We start from the raw sequence: 17,866 nt of genomic DNA, 5'->3' as shown, positions 1-17,866 counted from the left end.
TTATGATTAATATAATTACTTGTGGGTGTACTAAAGAATTCAACGGTTATTGCATGCATGGTAAGCTTTGTTATGATTGTTAATCTTATTCAGTTACCCTGCTTACTATGCTTGACAGCTTGGTAGAGTTAGTTACTCCCTAACTGTAGAGTTAGTTGGACTGCTATAATTGCTTATTTGACTTGTTTAGCACTTTAATCATTTCTGCTCTCATATTTAGCTACTTACTTTACTGGAGTTTTGCTTGTCATACTTGACATGTATGGTTAGCTCTGTTTTGTTTCTCGTGTTTAATTGAGCAATTATCTTGCTTATTGCAGTCTTTGTTCCTCCTTGTCTTTTGCACCCCTACTAGTTTTTCGCGAAACTGACCCATTTCATGAGCAGGTGGTGGACAGGTTGAGACAGCTTGCGATGGCATGATGATGTGATGAGTTCAAGGCGAGACCCTTTCCCTGACGTTACGCTCCTGAAGATATTTTGGTAAATATGACATAGAGCTTCTTTGAAAGCCTCTCTTTTGTTTAAACCTTAAATTATTAAAATTGTGTTACCAAAACTCCGTTTTCTCTTTTCAATAAATATATGAGTTGCAAATCGGTTTGTAAAAGGAAGTTTGCGTAGTAATGCGCCCAAGGTCTAGGGACTTGCTATTTCAAACATGATTTTCCGCTGAACTCCCGTTTCAAACTCTGATAAATAATCGATTTCAAAGCTTTCAACTTTTTTCATAAAAGGTTTCAAGTCCAAGATTTTGGGGCGTTACATGCCCAATCAAGGTCAGCTCATCTCTAACGGTCTTCATCTTGTTCATGTATTCCATAATGACGAATTTTACTTCAAGTTCAGAAACTGAGATTTCAGTTGCATTGCTCAAGATTCAAAGACCAAGGAATAAACCTCACAAAGTTTATCCAAGAGCTCCTTTGCACTCATCCCATCATCTATGTTGATAAGAACATCTTGTGAAAGAGTAGACACAAGATATGCCACCAGCATTTTATCCTGCCAAATCCACTGGCGATAGGCAGGGTTTCGCTTGAGACTACTTTCAGTATTCCCTTCTCCATCCTTTTTCTCTATTAGGAATTCAGTAGGTTTTAGATCAAAGTCATCCTGGTGTCCCATCCGATCCATACTCTCTATGAAGGGAGTGATTTGACGATTCCAGATGAGATACTTCGAAGAAGTTAGTTTCTCTAAAATAAGCTGGGAAAGAAGGGAAGGATTCATAGGAAAAGAAGAAGGGATTTGAGCCATTTGTAGGAGTTGGGTGTAGGAATCAGATGAATAGAAAAAAAAATGAAAGCAGACCCACAAGTTTTTTTTTTCGAATCAGGTAGGGTCGTAAACTGAGATTCAGAGGATGAACAACACCCAAGCTACTCCAGATATCCGAGAGAGGGCGTGATTCTCAAGATCACATTTTGTGTGATTTTAGAAAATATGTATACTTCTTTCTTGATACAAAGGAAAATATTAGGGGAAATAAAGAAGAGCAAGAATTTGAATGATTAAAGCTTTTCCCCCTTTAAATATAGAAACAGAAAGGGAACGTGGATCTGGAAGTTCCAATGAAAAGGTATTTTCGAAAAGATCTGAAAAGGGGAGAATAAAGAGATCTAAAAGAATGAATCTTTTTCAAAAAGAACTAAAGAGAAATGGGTTTTAGGATAGAGAGATCAAAGAGAGAAAGACCCAAAGGAATGGATCTTTTATGGAAGAAGGTAATAATAATGGAGAAAACGTGGGCTCTTAGGGAAAAGATCAAAAGAGTGGATCCTTTTTTCTTGTTAGATACTTTTTCAGAAAGACTAAAAGAAAGGAGAGAGATCAAGAAGGGGATTCCAAGGAATATCAGACCTGATTAGGATTTACTTGGATGAAGAACCTGATTGCTCTCATACCATGCAAGAAATCTGGACCGTTCTGAAATCCTGTAGTAAGGTGTGAGAAGAGGAAGAAGAAGACACAGTTGGAATAAAGGAGCAGTCCACGATTTTGCTATGTATGGCTGCCTCCTATTTCATTAGTATTTATATGAAACATTAGGGTTCAGTATTTTACCAGAATACCCTTAATACATGTTGAAGAACATATGAGATGCACCGAACCCTAGGTAGAGAGAGATGGCTGTTTAGAAAAGGAGAACTCGTTAATACATATTAGGGCTACTCTCTATGTTAAATAGAGAGATGCCAAAAAGGAGAAATTACATATAAGTCCCTCATTAACTTAAAATTTCAAATAACCTCTAATCTAAGAAAACTTAAACTTGAAACCTCTTACTCTCAACACTCCCCCTCAAGCTGGAGCACAGATATCAATCATGCTCAGCTTGTCACAACATTTTGAGAAATTTGGTCTAGCAAGAGGCTTTGTAAACATATCTGCAACTTGGTCCTCCGACTTTAGATATTTGGTAGAGATATAACCAGCTTGAACCATATCTCTTACATAGTGACAATCAACCTCAATGTGCTTTGTTCTCTCATGAAAGACAGGATTGTTTGCTATATATGTGGCAACCTTGTTATCACACATCATGGTCATAGGAGAGGAAACCTTCACCTGAAGGTCATGAAGAACAGTACGAACCCACATCAATTCAGCAGTTGTTTGGGCCATAGCCCTATATTCTGATTCTGCACTCGATCTAGAAACCACATTTTGCTTCTTACTTCTCCATGAAATCATGGTTGTCTCCCAGAAACACACAGAATCCTGTGGTAGATTTTTTATCCACTATAGATCCTGCATAGTCAGCATCAGAATAGGCCACTATCTCCAGATTACCACATTTCCTGAACAATAATCCTTTTCCAGGAGAAGATTTTAAATACCTGAGAATCATTATAGTTGCATTCCAGTGTACCTCAGTTGGTTTGTTCATAAACTGGCTAACTTTGCTTACTGCTAAAGCAATATTTGGCCTGGTAACAGTTACATACAGTAGCTTCCCTACTAGTGAGCGATAGCTTTTGCTATCAACCGGTTTTGACCCTTCTTCAAATAACTAAACTTTATGGTCCATGGAAATATTTGTTGGTTTAGCTCTCAATATTCTCGTTTCCTTTAATAAGTCAAGAACATACTTCCGTTGAGACAAAACCATCCATTCACGGCTCCTAGCAACTTCTATACCCAGAAAATATCTAAGTGAACCAAGGTCTTTTGTAACAAAGTGTTTTTGAAGATGAGCCTTTGTGGCTTCAATAGCTTTCACATCATCTCCTGTATGAATGATGTCATCCACATATACCACCATAACAACTATACCTGAGTTAGTTTTCTTGATAAATAGTGTATGATCTGTTGCTCACCTATTAAAGCCAAAGCGTGACATCACTTCAAACAACTTTTGAAACCATGCACGCGGACTTTGTTTCAAGCCATAAATCACCTTTCTCAACCTACACACCTTCTGACACTCCCCCTCAACCTCGAATCCTGGAGGTTGTTGCATGTAAACTGTCTCAGATAGATCCCCATATAGAAACGCATTTTTCACATCTAATTGACACAAGCTCCAACCATGATGAACAGCTACTGAGAGATCAAGACGAATGGTGCCCATCCGTGCAACAGGAGAAAAGGTTTCAAAGAAATCAATACAATAAGTCTGAGTATACCCTTTTGCTACTAATTTGGCCTTGTACCTTTCAATACAACCATCCGATTTGTATTGTATGGTATATACCCATTTGCATCCAACAATGTCAGCATCTACTGGGGGATCAACTAAATCCCATGTATGTTGAGACACTAAAGCATCCATTTCTTCTTGCATAGCCAGCTTCCAGCGGTTATCTAGCTCTGCCTTGTGATAGTTCAGAGGAATCGTTTCAGCAGATAGAGCTGAAATAAAATTTTTCATTTGATTTCCAATTCTGACATCGGAGACAAAATGAGATATGGGATATAAGGTGCATTGTCGTGTTCCCTTGCGTAGAGCAATTGGCCTGTTATCATCATGAAGATCACTGTTGTCAGTAGTACTTACCTCAGGAGAAGAAGATGGTGGAGGCACGAGCAGAGGTGGAGCTCTACGTACATATACCAATGGAGGATTATTAAATCGTGAAGAGGATGAAGTTTGGTTAGGTACCAAGGGCACAGATTCCAAAGGAAAAGGAGGTATAGGTAAGGGAAAAGGGTCAGCTGGACCAACCTGCAGCGGGGAACCGGAACTAGAGAAATATGGAGTGGATTCCAAGAAAGATACATCCGCACTGACATACTCTCGGCAAGAAATAGGATCATAACATCGATATCCCTTTTGATTTTTTGGATAACCTATAAATATGCATTTTGTAGCTTGAGTAGATAATTTATCACGGTCAGGACCAAGTTTGTGTACAAAACAAACACATCCAAATATTTTTGGTGAGAAGGAGAAGAGTGAGGCATTAGGTTTTAGGATATGTAATGGAATTTGATCACCCACAGAAGATGAAGGCATGCAGTTGATCAGATAACAAGTTGTGGTAATCGCATCACCCCAATATAATGCAGGAACATTGGATTGAATCATAATGGTCCTGGCAACATCAAGCAGGTGCTTATGTTTTTGCTCAGCCACCCCATTTTGTTGTGATGAATAGGCACAGAAAGTTTGGGGTTGAATGCCATGATCTTGGTAAAATTGTAACAGAAGTTTTGATTTAAACTCAAGAGCATTATCAGTGCGAACAATCTTGACAATAGATTCAAACTGAGTTTTTATTTCAAGAATTAAGGATTTGATAATGCTTGGAACTTCAGATCGTTCCTTTATTAAAAACACCCATGACAACTTAGAGAAGTCATCAACAATAACAAGATAATATCGACACTGAGTCCTAGTAGAAATCTTACTAGGACCCCATACATCTGACTCTGACTTGAAGGAAACGAACTTCGATGATGCTTGCCCAACTGACATGCTTCACACTGAAATGATATAGTGGAAGGAATTTGAGGAAAGACAGAACGAAGCTTTGACAATGAAGGATGACCAAGACGCTGATGCCACTGAACAGGACTGGATGAGTGTTCCACTGCCGCATGAACAGTCCCCACTGGATGATGTAGGTAGTAGACTCCATTTTCTTCATAGCCTCCACCAATCTTCTTCTCCGTCAACAAATCCTAAAAATGACAACCCATCGGATCAAATATCACTCTACAGTTTAATTCTTTTGTAAGACAGCTAACAGAGAGTAAACTTTGAGGAAAGTTGGGAGCATAAAGAACATTTTTCAACTGTAAGAAGGAGGATATAGAGATGTTTCCCTGACCAACAACCGGTGAGGAACTCCCATCGGCTAATGAGACTCCTCGATGAACAGTAATATCCTTTAGATCTGAAAAAACAAGTGAATTTTCACACAAGTGTCTGGATGCACCAGAGTCAATAATCCACTTACTGTCATTTGGAGGAAGATGATTCCCTGTTGAGCAGGCAACACCGGCTGCAGGAGGGGCGGATCTCAAGGGGCGAAGAGCTATCAGCTCATCATATTCAGCTCGACTGAGGGTGATATTGTCACTTGCAGATATATTATCATGTACATTTGTTGCCTCAAGAGTAGTTACATTTGCTTTAGGAGCATATGGCTTTGATGAAGAAGTGGTTGGCCGACAATGCTTATCCCAACAACGATCTTCTAGATGTTCAGATTTTCCACATAATGTACATTGAAGCTTTTCTCTGCCTCCCATACCTCGTCCACGACCTCGTCCTCTGATATTCTTAAGATTTTCACGCTCATAACCAGAGGAGACAACTAGAGCAGATGACTGAGTCATAGGCTGAGATTGTGGAAGAGAGATCGCAAGTCTACTCAGACGATTATATGCATCAGCAAGAGTAGGTACATCTGATCCAGTCAACATTTGGACTTTTGCAACAGAGAATTCTGAGGATAGACCTGTAAGAAACCGAGCAACCATAGTCTGTTCTTGATGATCCTTTTGCTTCGAGCAACAAAGAGGCATGTGAGCATTGAGTCTTTCGAACGCAACCTTGACGGAGGCATAATACTGGGCCAAGGTCTGATCTCCCTGTTGTAAATTATATATCTCCTGCTCAACTTGCAGGATACGACTCACATTAGTCTCTTGTGAGTACGTATCTCGAAGATTGTCCCACATCTGTTTGGCTGTATTATAGTAAATTAAACCATCTGCAATATGGGGTTCCACATTGTTCATGATCCATGACATAACTATGTCATTATCTTCATCCCAAGTAACATATTTTTCCACTTTTTCAGTGGGTTCGTCTTCCAACAAAATATGTTTTCTACGAAGTTCAGATACCGACATCATAAAGGTTCTGGACTACCGGGCATAGTTAGTTTCATTCAACCTTACAGAAGAGTCATACGAGAAGGGATTGGCAAAAGCCTTATACTCCCCAATATGTTCAATTTTGGAATCGCATTTCGAAGTTTCAGCCATACTGAAGATTTAATACTATTTCAGCTGCAAAAAAAATAATTTTACTCACTTGAACAGCAAATTTTAGAAGCACGCGTCAGCCAATAAGACAACCAGCAGCTGTACTCAACACAGAATGCAAAGACAGTAATGGACAGCAGCCCATAAACAGGGATATTTTCCAACACAGTAGGGAATCACGCCTGCTGCCCAACACAGAATCCCACGACAGCAGAAAAACTTTCACATAAACAGGGACATTTTCCAACACAGCAGGGAATCACACCTGCTACCCAACACAGAATCCCACGACAGCAGAAAAACTTTCACATAAACAGTGATATTTTCCAACACAGCAAGGAATCACGCATGCTGCCCAACACAGAATCCCACGTCAGCAGAATAACTTTCACATAAATAGGATATTTTTTTTTCAACACAGCAGAGACTCACGCCTGTTGGTTCCACGACATGAACACAACTGAACATGCTTCTTTCACAGCATAAAACAAAATCACGACACAGCAGGGAATCACGACTGTTGAAATCATATTGACAAGTGTTGTAAATCACGACAGCTGCTGCTCCCAGACAAATAAAGCACGACAGCCAATAAGAGGAATCTCATTTCTTCAGGGGACACAAAAAAAAATTCACGGCAACAACACATGTCAAGCTCGATCACAAATAGCAGCATATGAAAAAAGATTTACGCTGCTCCCAAACCCAAAAATCACGGCAGTTGTTTCAAAGAAGATTGGTGGAACTCGAGGGCTCAAGGGTTACGGCTGCCATACCTGAAGATATGCACCCACGATGTCTCTTAGATCTGATGACAGATCTGGGTCATGACCATAGTCAGACACCAGATCTGTTATCAGATCTTAAAAAAATATAATACACACCTTGTTCCAATATTTTTCTCGTTGGTGTAGATCGATTGCAGATTGATCACGATCGATCACGCTCCCGAGATCAGAGCTCTGATACCATGTTGAAGAATATATGAGATGCACCGAACCCTAGGTAGAAAGAGAGAGAGAGAGAAAGACGGCGGTTTAGAAAAGGAGAACTCGTTAATACATATTAGGGCTACTCTCTATGTTAAATAGAGAGATGGCAAAAAGGAGAAATTACATATAAGTCCCTCATTAACTTAAAATTTCAAATAACCTCTAATCTAAGAAAACTTAAACTTGAAACCTCTTACTCTCAACAATACAAATACATCTTACATAACGTTTTACAAAATGGCCTGGGTCTGTCCAAACCCGATCCAAAACATTTACATATCAATTTTCTTACAAGGTGAACGTAACAAATACATCCAAATGCCTTAGCGGTGACATGAAACAATGGATCATTTGGTTTAAGCACACTGATAGGTGACTTGCCATCCAAAACCTCAGTAGGCATCTAATTGATCAGATAGGTGGTTGTAAGAACCCCATCTGACCAATACCTCTTGGGGGCATTCATTTCAAACATGAGAGCTCGAGTCACCTCTAACGAATGTCAGTTCTTACTTTCTGTAACTCCATTTTGTTGGGTTGTGTAAGCACACATGTTCACAAAATGCAAATTCTTTAGAAAAAACATGTGGGATCTTGTGGTTCTTCTTCCTAAAAAAAAAAAAACTGGTTGGATGCAGGTGGGTGTATACTCTCAAGTTTAAGGCAAATGGAACTATTGAAAAATACAAAGTTTGTTTCATGGCCAAAGGATATATAGACTTATATGATAATTACCAAGAGACTTGTTCTTGGTAGCCAAGATGAATTTTATAGGGAGATCATAGCTTTAGCACTCCATAAATCATGGCCTCTATACCAGCTTGATGTTAAAAAGTTTTCCTACATAGATGCCTACAAGAAGTATATATGACTCCTCCTTCCAGCTTCTCTCCATGTACAAGGCAAAATTTGGTTTGCAAATTAAAAGAACTATTTATAGTTTGAAGTAATCACCACCAAGTGCATGGTTTGACAAGTTCAATAAAGTCGAATACCCTTTTTACCAAAAGAGGGCAACAGGTGAGCATTCTCATTGTCTATGTGGATGACATAGTGGTGTTAGGTGATGATGAAGAAGAGATCTCTATTCTAAAGTAGTACCTGAGGCCAAGGTTGTATCATATCGTTATCTGTATCGGTCAGGCCCAAAGTAACATTGTATCGTATCGTAAACTTTTGACAAAAAAATTCTAAAAAATTAGCAAAAATTCTAAAAAATCATATCACATAAAACAATGATGAATTGCACAAAACACAACCATAAAATCACATATAAAGGCAACTACATAATTTAAATTAATAACAAACCATGCAATTGATAACTGACAATGTAAATAAAAGGCAACTAAATAATTTAAATTTTAAACACAATTAAAGCCTTAACTAACAATATTAAATTCACATCCAAGTCATACTAAAATATCATAAGTCATAACTAAACTACTAAGAGTTCATGATAACTAAAAATATTACATTTAACCAATGTCTTACATGCCAATCGTCATCTCTAAAGTTATAAACTATAAAGATCCTAAAACTAAAATATCTTCTAGAGCCTATTTGCCAAACATTAGAACAATATTTCCTTAGTGTTGCATCTAACTGATCTCTTTGTCTTTCTCTCTCTTCTTTCCTCCTTATTCTTCGTTGTCCTGCACTTCTACTCCATCTTTTTGCACTTATGGGGATAAAGATCAGCAAGGCCCAACACTCTCCTCTCTTCCTCAAAAATCTTCTTATTCCTACTCTTTTTAACCTTATTCTCCTAATCCTTTATTTACCATCTTCCTCTTCAAGTAGGCTTGCAGATCAATCACACACGCCTTGAAGGATTGAAGACTCATGTGACTACTAAACAGTTTATGACCTAAACCATTCTAAACACTTCTAAAAAACATAGTTGGATGTGTTTTTTGCTTAATCTAAACCTATAGATGTGTTTGTCATTGCTTATTCACTAAAGCCATGCTTTGGATCGAATCAATTTAACAAGAAACATTTTTTATTTCATTAATTCTTCAATAAAATATGAGCCATTGACTTTTGATCACTCAAAAAATACATCTAATCATGAAATATGCCAAATCTTAAGTAAGCTATAGAGAATACATTTATAAGTTCAGATTATGAAGGATATTTATAAATTCAGATTAAGCAAACACCTGAAATTTTTGTCCTTCAAACGGTTTAGGAGAAAAGACTGTTCAGGAGCTACTCATTACTCCATGATTTTAATCTAAAAAATTTGGATGTGGAAAGCCTTTTTCATAATTACACTTTGGCTCAATTTGGACCATTCATTTTTGTTTTTATTTATAATATATTTAAATATTTGAATTTATTAATTCAAGGTATGTTCCAAAGTCAACAAACCACGTTAAATCAATTCATACAGTCAGATTAACTGAAAAAAAATGAGAAATGAGATATTTACTCATTGATACCAATTTTGTGGAATGAACATCAAGAACAAAGACCTATCCGATATGTGTGTGTATATGTTGTCACCAATATTGATCTCAATAATACATCAACAAGTTCTTTTTCGAAAAACCTTTGGAAAAGAAAAGAAGTTTTAGACAGAAAATCTAAGAAAATAAATTCGTTAGTGTTTTTTCATAAACACTAAACAGTCAAGAAGTATATATAACATTAAACAAAATAATCAATAAGAAAGTGTATTTACTTTTAAACATTGTAAACAGAAGCACCCGATATTTTCCAAGTTTTTCTAAAATTTTGTTTCAATATTTTCCTGGTAATGTTAAAATGGTGATTCTTTTAAGGGGTTTATCTAACATTAAGTCTTTTATATTAACATTAGCAACGTTTAACTGATTGAATGACCAAAACACCCTTAAAAGAAATGGTATTTTTTAAAATACATGGTTACTTTTTGGGCTCAAAAAGTTACTTTCACTTTTCAAATTCAAATTACTAAAGTATTCTTTATAACTTTTTAAAAAAAGTGTTTGACCTTTGTTTTACTCTTTGTAACTTTTTAAAAAGTGTGCAATTTGTTTCCCTTCGAAACAAAAGACACTTTACCCCAAAAAGTAACCAAGTATTAAAAAAAACAATCCTTTGAAGGATGTTTTGGTCACTTTAATCAGTTAAACACTGCTAACATTAATATAAAAGGTTTAATTTTTTATAAACATAAATGTAAGAGAGAGAGAGAGAGAGAATGAATGAACGGATAAGTGACAAAGTACATGCCTGATTATTAGGTGGCTCTGCATCCTGCACCAAGTATTAAATCAATTAGAGTTACCAAGCTGGACAAATTTAATATAAAACAATTAAACTTTCTAAGTTCATACCTATTAATTGAAGCAGGTCCAAGAAGAGATAATAACAAAGGAGAACCATGGTACATAGACCCTGCCAAAGAGATACTTCCAGTTCAGAGCCTCAATAAAAAAATATTTTATCAGAAAATAGAGCACCAAAAAAAATTAAGAGGATCTTCACCACAGCATATAGCAGAACTAAATGGATTTGCAAGTGTGAAACATTAAATTATTGACATTTTTACCAAGGCTTATCTAGTGCTAGATGTTCAACCTAAAAGAACAAGTTCATGATTGTCATTGATGCATAGTACAGATGTACAAAATGTTTGTAGTATCACATTATCATATTGTCCTTGTGATAGTTTTAATGCTAATTTATATCATGCACATGTCATTACATATAGGTAGATAAGCTTATTAGTAGCATCTCTAATCAACTGTTGAAGCCAGGTCATGCCATTTATAATTGATTGCATGTCTTACCAATGTGACAACGATACAAAGTATTACGCAACTAATTAAAATATGATATGCCTTTAATATTCATAATCTAGTCACCACCTGATCGAAGATAAACCATTAACAGTAAAAAGATAATGATTTGAAATTGATTAGTCCAATTAACATTTTCTTCATATAGGATCACAGTTCAGATAACACGAGACAAACACAGGTAAAGGGGAGAAGCAGAAGAGCCAGTAAGGAGGACTTTACAATGTAACAAAGAAACAATTATATTGGAGGTTAAAGATTTTCTGCAGGACATGACTCTGTGGAATGTCCAATTAATTATCTAATATATGAATGAGCATTTGAAGCACAGCCACAATTTTGTAATAAAAATATTATGCACTAGCAAGAACTACTATACAAGAAGACAGAATTACCAAAAGATCAAATGAATATCAGTGTTTAAACTTTAAATTATACCTTCATATGGAGACATCGAAGATTGCTTTAACCAATAACCTTCTGCCACTGCAAAGCACAACATCAAAGATTTAGTGGAACACCATGAATACATGCAATGCAAGATGATATGCATAGAAGCAGAAAACATGATCCTCATAAAATAAAGAATATTCAAGCAACTACGAAGATTGCAAAAAATGGCACAACATTTACATAATTCATAAGAATCTCATCACAGTAACAAGATTCCAATTACTTTTACAAGATATATGCATTTCTTTTTTGAGATTTTAAATATTGGTTTTAGGTAGGCAATAAAGGACTTCGCTTACAAGTAACATATTCTAAACACAGCTGACACGTCTTTTCTCGGAAATTGCTTTAATCATCTGCCTATTTTGACTCGGTTCAACAGCTGACAAGGATGGAGTGTTCTCCAGCAATGGACAGGACAGTTCATGCTTCACAGTATGACTGGCCTATAAGCCCTATTCATATAGAGGTAGCTTTTAACATTTTGAGTGCTCACAGGTTCAACTTAGTGGCACCAATAACTAGACCAATTTTGCACTGAACCATCAACTGCAGGAACTTGTGAATGTCCTGGTGTCTCGGACGCAACTAAATTAGATGAAAGGCCATAAATTAAATTGTTACATGCTATTTATAACAGGGATAGATGGGGACCATCCAAGCTTGGGTTGGACAACCTGGGGTATATTAGGACTAGGGACAATCTAATCATCAGTTTCCATTGGTGCAGGCCATCAATGCCCATCCATAGGAATCAGTGTTGTTAAAAGCGCACTTTGAGGCGTAAAAAATGCACCTCGAAGTGACAGCCTACTAAGCCTCAATGCGCACCTAAAAAGTGCATTAAGGTGTGAGGCTTGCGCCTCATGCACCTCGAGGTGCGCTTTTGCCTCGAGGTGCGGCTCACACATGAGGTGCATGCTTCTTGTATAAGCTGGTCAAATGGGGTCAAAGGCCCCATTTTACCACTTTAATGTTATTAAAAAACAAATAAAAAATATATAAAAAATGAAAGGGAGAAGGGTTTAAGCCGTCTTCCCTTCTCTCCTCCACCTCCCTTCCACTGCTACAGCGAGCGACTCACTGTTCCGGCGGGAGCTTCCAGGAACAAATGGTACTCTCTCTCTCTCACTCTTTTCTCGGAAATTGCTTTAATCATCTGCCTATTTTGACTCAGTTCAACAGATGACAAGCATGGAGTGCTCTCCAGCAATGGACGGGACAGTTCACCCTTCACAGTATGACTGGCCTATAAACCTTATTCATATAGAGATAGCTTTTAACATTTTGAGTGCTCACAGGTTCAACTTAGTGGCACCAATAACTAGACCAATTTTGCACTGAACCATCAACTGCAGGAACTTGTGAATGTCCTGGTGTCTCGGACGCAACTAAAGTAGATGAAAGGCCATAAATTAAATTGTTACGTGCTATTTATAACAGGGATAGATGGGGACCATACAAGCTTGGGTTGGACAACTTGGGGTATATTAGGACTAGGAACAATCTAATCATCAGTTTCCATTGGTGCAGGCCCTCAATGCCCATCCATAGGAATTCTTGTTACTCAGCTGGGATCCTACGGGAAGACTTCTGCCCCAGGGCATAGGACAGACCCAACTATTTGTTGCTTCAGGAAGTCGAATTTAAATCACTTATGCATTTCTGCTCACAACTTGACTAATGAACCAAAGTACTAAACAAAGTTGGACTGGTGTAGCTTCAAAAAAAATGGGCAGTAAGCAGTTGTTCTTAGGTGGAATATGGGCATCCAAGCTGTTTATGAATTCATAAAAAGTTTTGTTATGTGGCTTCCCAGAAGTAGCTACTGATTATCAGCTGGATAAGCTTTTCTAATATTGCAATTGCACATAGAGTACCAATTACAGATGACAAGGTGACTTTATTATGACTGAAGACTTGTTGCATTTTGCATGTTGCAGAATATCAGATTGAAGCATGAATGTTAAGTGTGAGATTGAATTGCCTAGGTAATTCCGTGAAATAAGCAAGCCTGATCTAAGGTGAAGATTTTAGACTTATATTTAACTGTTCAAAGGAAATGGCTTCTACAGCTCAAGCTGTGGTAAATACTTGTAAATAAACAATGCTCAGGATGAACGCTCACTCGTCACCCAATGTAAGCTTCATAAATGAGTACGATCCGAGGAAGTCTACTTAACAGGCGTAGACATATGAAGTTTTACTAGCTAGCGATAAATTATGAAGAAAACAGCAAACGAAATAACTCAGGGATTGCACCGGCGGTCAACGGACTGGGTCGAGAGCATTTTGAATTTTTTATCATCTCTGAGATCAAGCACGGAACGACGAAGCACGAAGAATGCCAAAAAAAAATGAGATCGAAAGTCACGGAACTGTAAGATTGCAACCGAGAAAGTGCTTAATAGTAACTAAAAAAACGCAGAAATTCCGAGTGATCCTGTAAACCTAGCCATTCGACTAACTCCCCTGATTCAATCTGAATCACTAATCGTTTCGATTGATCGAATGCGGTCTACCTTTACTCGAATGCAGAATAACTTCATCGATAAACAGAAAAATACGTGCATCATATCCAATTTAGAAGGAAACCCTAGATCGAACCACGAGAGCACAAAAAGGAAATCGATTAAAACGAAGAGAGAAAGAGATTACATCGACGGAGACTGGTGAGAGGAGTGGCGATCTCAGGTCGAGAGTCCAATTTGAGAGGGAAGCGGATGAGAAGGAGGCGTGAGAGGAGCGCCGTCGCCACCGAGAGCCAGAACACCCTACTACCCCTCCTCTCGCTCTCTGCCATTTCCAACCCCTCTTCTCTCGCTCGACCCCGACAGACACTGATGAAAGGGGGAAGCCAAAAACAGCCGAGAGCTTTTAGAAAATGTTCGCTCGGAAACAGGGCAAAGTCGTAATTGTCTCCGATATTCTAAAAATATCTTGAACTTATCGCGATAGTTTGAGGGACAGCTATAATAACTGTTGGCTGAATCAGCTCACTGTCAGAACTCGCAACTTTGAATCGCAGTCCAAATCAATGTTGTCAGTATCGGTATCGGCCCTGAATCGTTGGTCTACCGATACTAAGCTGAATCGTTCTGCCTAAAAATAATAAAATTTATTACCTGTCAATCACAGCGTGACAAGTGTTAGAACTATTAAAATAATTTTAAAATAATATTAAAAATATTTTTTTATCGAAATTCTGCCGATACAATGCTTATACGATGCGTATCGCCCCATACGCACAATGGTCCAAATTACTAATGCACCGTTACGATTTTTTGGGCTCATATCATCCTTTATGTCAATCTCCATAAACATCTTGATTTTTTTTTAAATTCAAGTAATCCCATGTTTTCTGAAAATTCTACCCTGTTCCCTTGCCAAGAAAATCTGGATAACGATATCATGATTGTGTGCATAATAAGTATGGGAGTCACCAACGGGGGGTTGCATGTTCGAATCCCAAAGGTACAAATTGTATAACTGGTAGGGGTATGCCCATAGTGACAGACTTTAAAAACGGCAAAATCTCGTTTTTCAATAACTCGAGAGAATTTGAAAAAAAAATCATAAATCTCTCATTTTTTCGACAAAATCTTAGCAATTAAAAACTATAAAAAATATTTTTTATAAAAAAATTTATTAATAAAAATCATTTAAAAATAAAAATACATGGTTTTTTCATGATAAATAGTCTTTTAAAACGTAAATATCGTGTTTAAATCATGGTATTTATGTTTTTTTCATAAATCTCACGATATTTTGAAAATCTTGGGAGAAATTGCGGTTTTAAACTTTCAGGCAATTTCTCATGATATTATCGCAATATTTTCATAAATCTTGTGATATTTGTCGGTATGGGTAGGCCTAACCCCAGCTTGCCTTTCAAAAAAAAAAAAGTATGCCAGTCATATGTAAGTACTTATGGAAGGATTTATTACCTTCATTGAAAATCTTTGCCAAATTGGAATCGGTCTGAACTGAACTGATTTAAGTACTTTATGTATTTAATCATATGATGTTTAAATCAAACCAACAAGTGAAATCTGTACAGAAATTATAGAACTTAAAGAGAAAGGTTAGCTACGGTGCAATGTGATTGCACAGAAAATATGTGCTCCCCTGCTCTTTGTGTGACACGTGTCCAGTTCACCAACACAGTCTGAATCAGACACGGGTCATTCAAAGAGCATCGCAGCACATTTTTGTGTGCAATCAGATTGCACACAATCCCTGCTCGGACCTTAGAAGCCTGCATAATGCATCCTTTGCAACACAATGTATTTTCATGAAGAGTGAAGTAAACATCGTCTTCTTTATACCTATTTGCTAAAGCACCTTATGTTTAGCCTGCTGCCACCCTTTTAAGTTCCACAAAAAAAAAAATGGTGTGATAGTCAGCGCCCCCTTTATTTTTAGATAAAATAAAAAATGGCTACAATTATTAATAAAAATCTATTTCATATGGACAAATCAAACTATTTGTTGCAGTCAGAGTTTGGCAATGATTGGGCTACAAAAATGGATAAAAATCTTTTTCATATGGAATCATGGTTGTGCTAGGACTGGGCTTTAAAAAAAAAAATAACTAGGCCGGGAGGCAGGACCCCAGCCCCGACCCGTTTGGACCGGGGATGAAGGGCATGAAACGGGGATGAAGGTTAAAATATATCCCAGTGTGGGGATGGAGGATTGGATGGACTTACGCTTTCCCCCGCCCCGTCTCCGCCTTGCCCTGCCCCGTCCCCAATCCTTCAAGGGATGACTATAAACCAAGGGGAAACATGGCCCCGCCCCGCCCCTGTTTGAACCGGGGATAGAGGACATCAAACGGGGATGGAGGTTTGGATTTTGAAACGGGTGGGGGTGGAGACCTTGTCCCCCGCCGCCGCCCCGGTCCACTGCCATCCCTAGTCCCATGTTCAAATTTGCAAAAGCCCAACTTTTTAGGACCTTTTTACCCTTTACATGAATAAACCTTATGAGGTTTGTGCGATATATAGTTACATTGTCCCAATTTTGCAACTTCTCACTAAAAAGTACATTCGCACGATGATTTTGCAGACCTCACGAAGTTCGCATAACCAAAATTGTGAACCTCCTATAACTGAAATGTGTGTACCTTCGCAAATATCGTATGCAATTCACATATATAAATGACATTTACGAGTTACTGTGTGAATCTCTTTTAAGTAATTCATTTTCAAGGAGATCCACAAATGTATGGTGACATCCACATATTAATGTTTGTGAATATCCTCAACCTTCACACTATGATCGATCTTCACAAATAAGGTACTACATTCGCATATATAGCACAACATTTGTGAGCTAACATGTGAATCACTTTTAAGCAGTGTTATTAAAAATGTGCCTCAAGGCGCAAAAAGTGCACCTTGCCTCAAGGTGAGGGCCTTTGTGCTTTGAGGCATTGGTATAAAGCGTAAAAGCCTTGAGGCATACGCCTCAGGGCGAAATGCACCTCAATGTGAGGCGTAGCATGGTTTTTTTTTTTTGTCAAATGGGGGTCAAAGCCCCCATTTGACCAAAAAATAGATGTTATTAAATCAGGGCCACGACCCTAATTAGGGTCGAGGTCCCTAATTTCTCTTCTTCCACTCGTCTCTTGCCGTTTCTCGCTCATCTCTCTCTCTCGCATGCAGTCCCTCACTCGTCTCTTGTAGTCCCTCACTCGCCTCTCTCTCACAGTCCCTCACTCGTCTCGGTGTCTCCCACGGTGGAGCCCACGATCTTATTTTTGATGTCGCTTGTGACCTGATGATGCTCAAGGATGCCAAGAATCCGACTACCATGGATTTTTCGGCGAGGCAAAGCCGAGCAGCAGAGCTCCAAGAAGAAAATGGGTCAGATTTCAGGCCTTCAAAGAAAAAGAGGAAGAAGAAGAAGATTAAGGCTCTCATGGATCGATCCGAGAAGTACCGATGCAATCCTTGCCACAAGGTGTTCTCTTCCCACCAAGCCCTTGAGGGCCATAGAGCCAGCCACAAGAAGACCAAAGAAGAGTTCCTCACTGCAGAAGTTGCAGAGAAGGAGGTCGTTGAACCTCTCTATGAGCTCCCCTCGCCGGAATTCGACGTCGACGAGTTGTTGGCCCACCAGTGTATGATCTGTCACAAGTCCTTCTCATATGGACAGGAGCTCAATGGGCACAAGAGATGCCAT

The 17,866-nt window shown here is 38.2% G+C and overlaps 1 protein-coding gene across 2 annotated transcripts in view; it reads right to left on the bottom strand.

The window, feature by feature from the left end:
- Nucleotides 1-14,506, bottom strand: part of LOC149839581 (uncharacterized) — a 68,220-nt gene extending 53,714 nt beyond the window's left edge. For both annotated transcript variants that reach the window (XM_090002645.1, XM_090002646.1), the window contains exons 1-4: nucleotides 14,336-14,506; nucleotides 11,663-11,710; nucleotides 10,760-10,820; nucleotides 10,656-10,679 (exon numbers count right to left, since the gene is read on the bottom strand). In XM_090002645.1, the coding sequence (XP_089858771.1) occupies nucleotides 10,656-10,679; nucleotides 10,760-10,820; nucleotides 11,663-11,710; nucleotides 14,336-14,480 (278 nt within the window). In that variant the 5' untranslated portion in view covers nucleotides 14,481-14,506. The remainder of the gene's footprint in view (nucleotides 1-10,655; nucleotides 10,680-10,759; nucleotides 10,821-11,662; nucleotides 11,711-14,335) is intronic.
- Between the last annotated feature and the right edge of the window lie 3,360 nt (nucleotides 14,507-17,866).

This window comes from Nuphar pumila, chromosome 4, assembly GCF_984573655.1.
Source record: "Nuphar pumila chromosome 4, dmNupPumi1.hap1.1, whole genome shotgun sequence".
Taxonomy (NCBI): domain Eukaryota; kingdom Viridiplantae; phylum Streptophyta; class Magnoliopsida; order Nymphaeales; family Nymphaeaceae; genus Nuphar; species Nuphar pumila.
The sequence above is the reverse complement of the archived record's forward strand: the minus strand, read 5'-3'. Positions and strand labels throughout refer to the sequence as shown.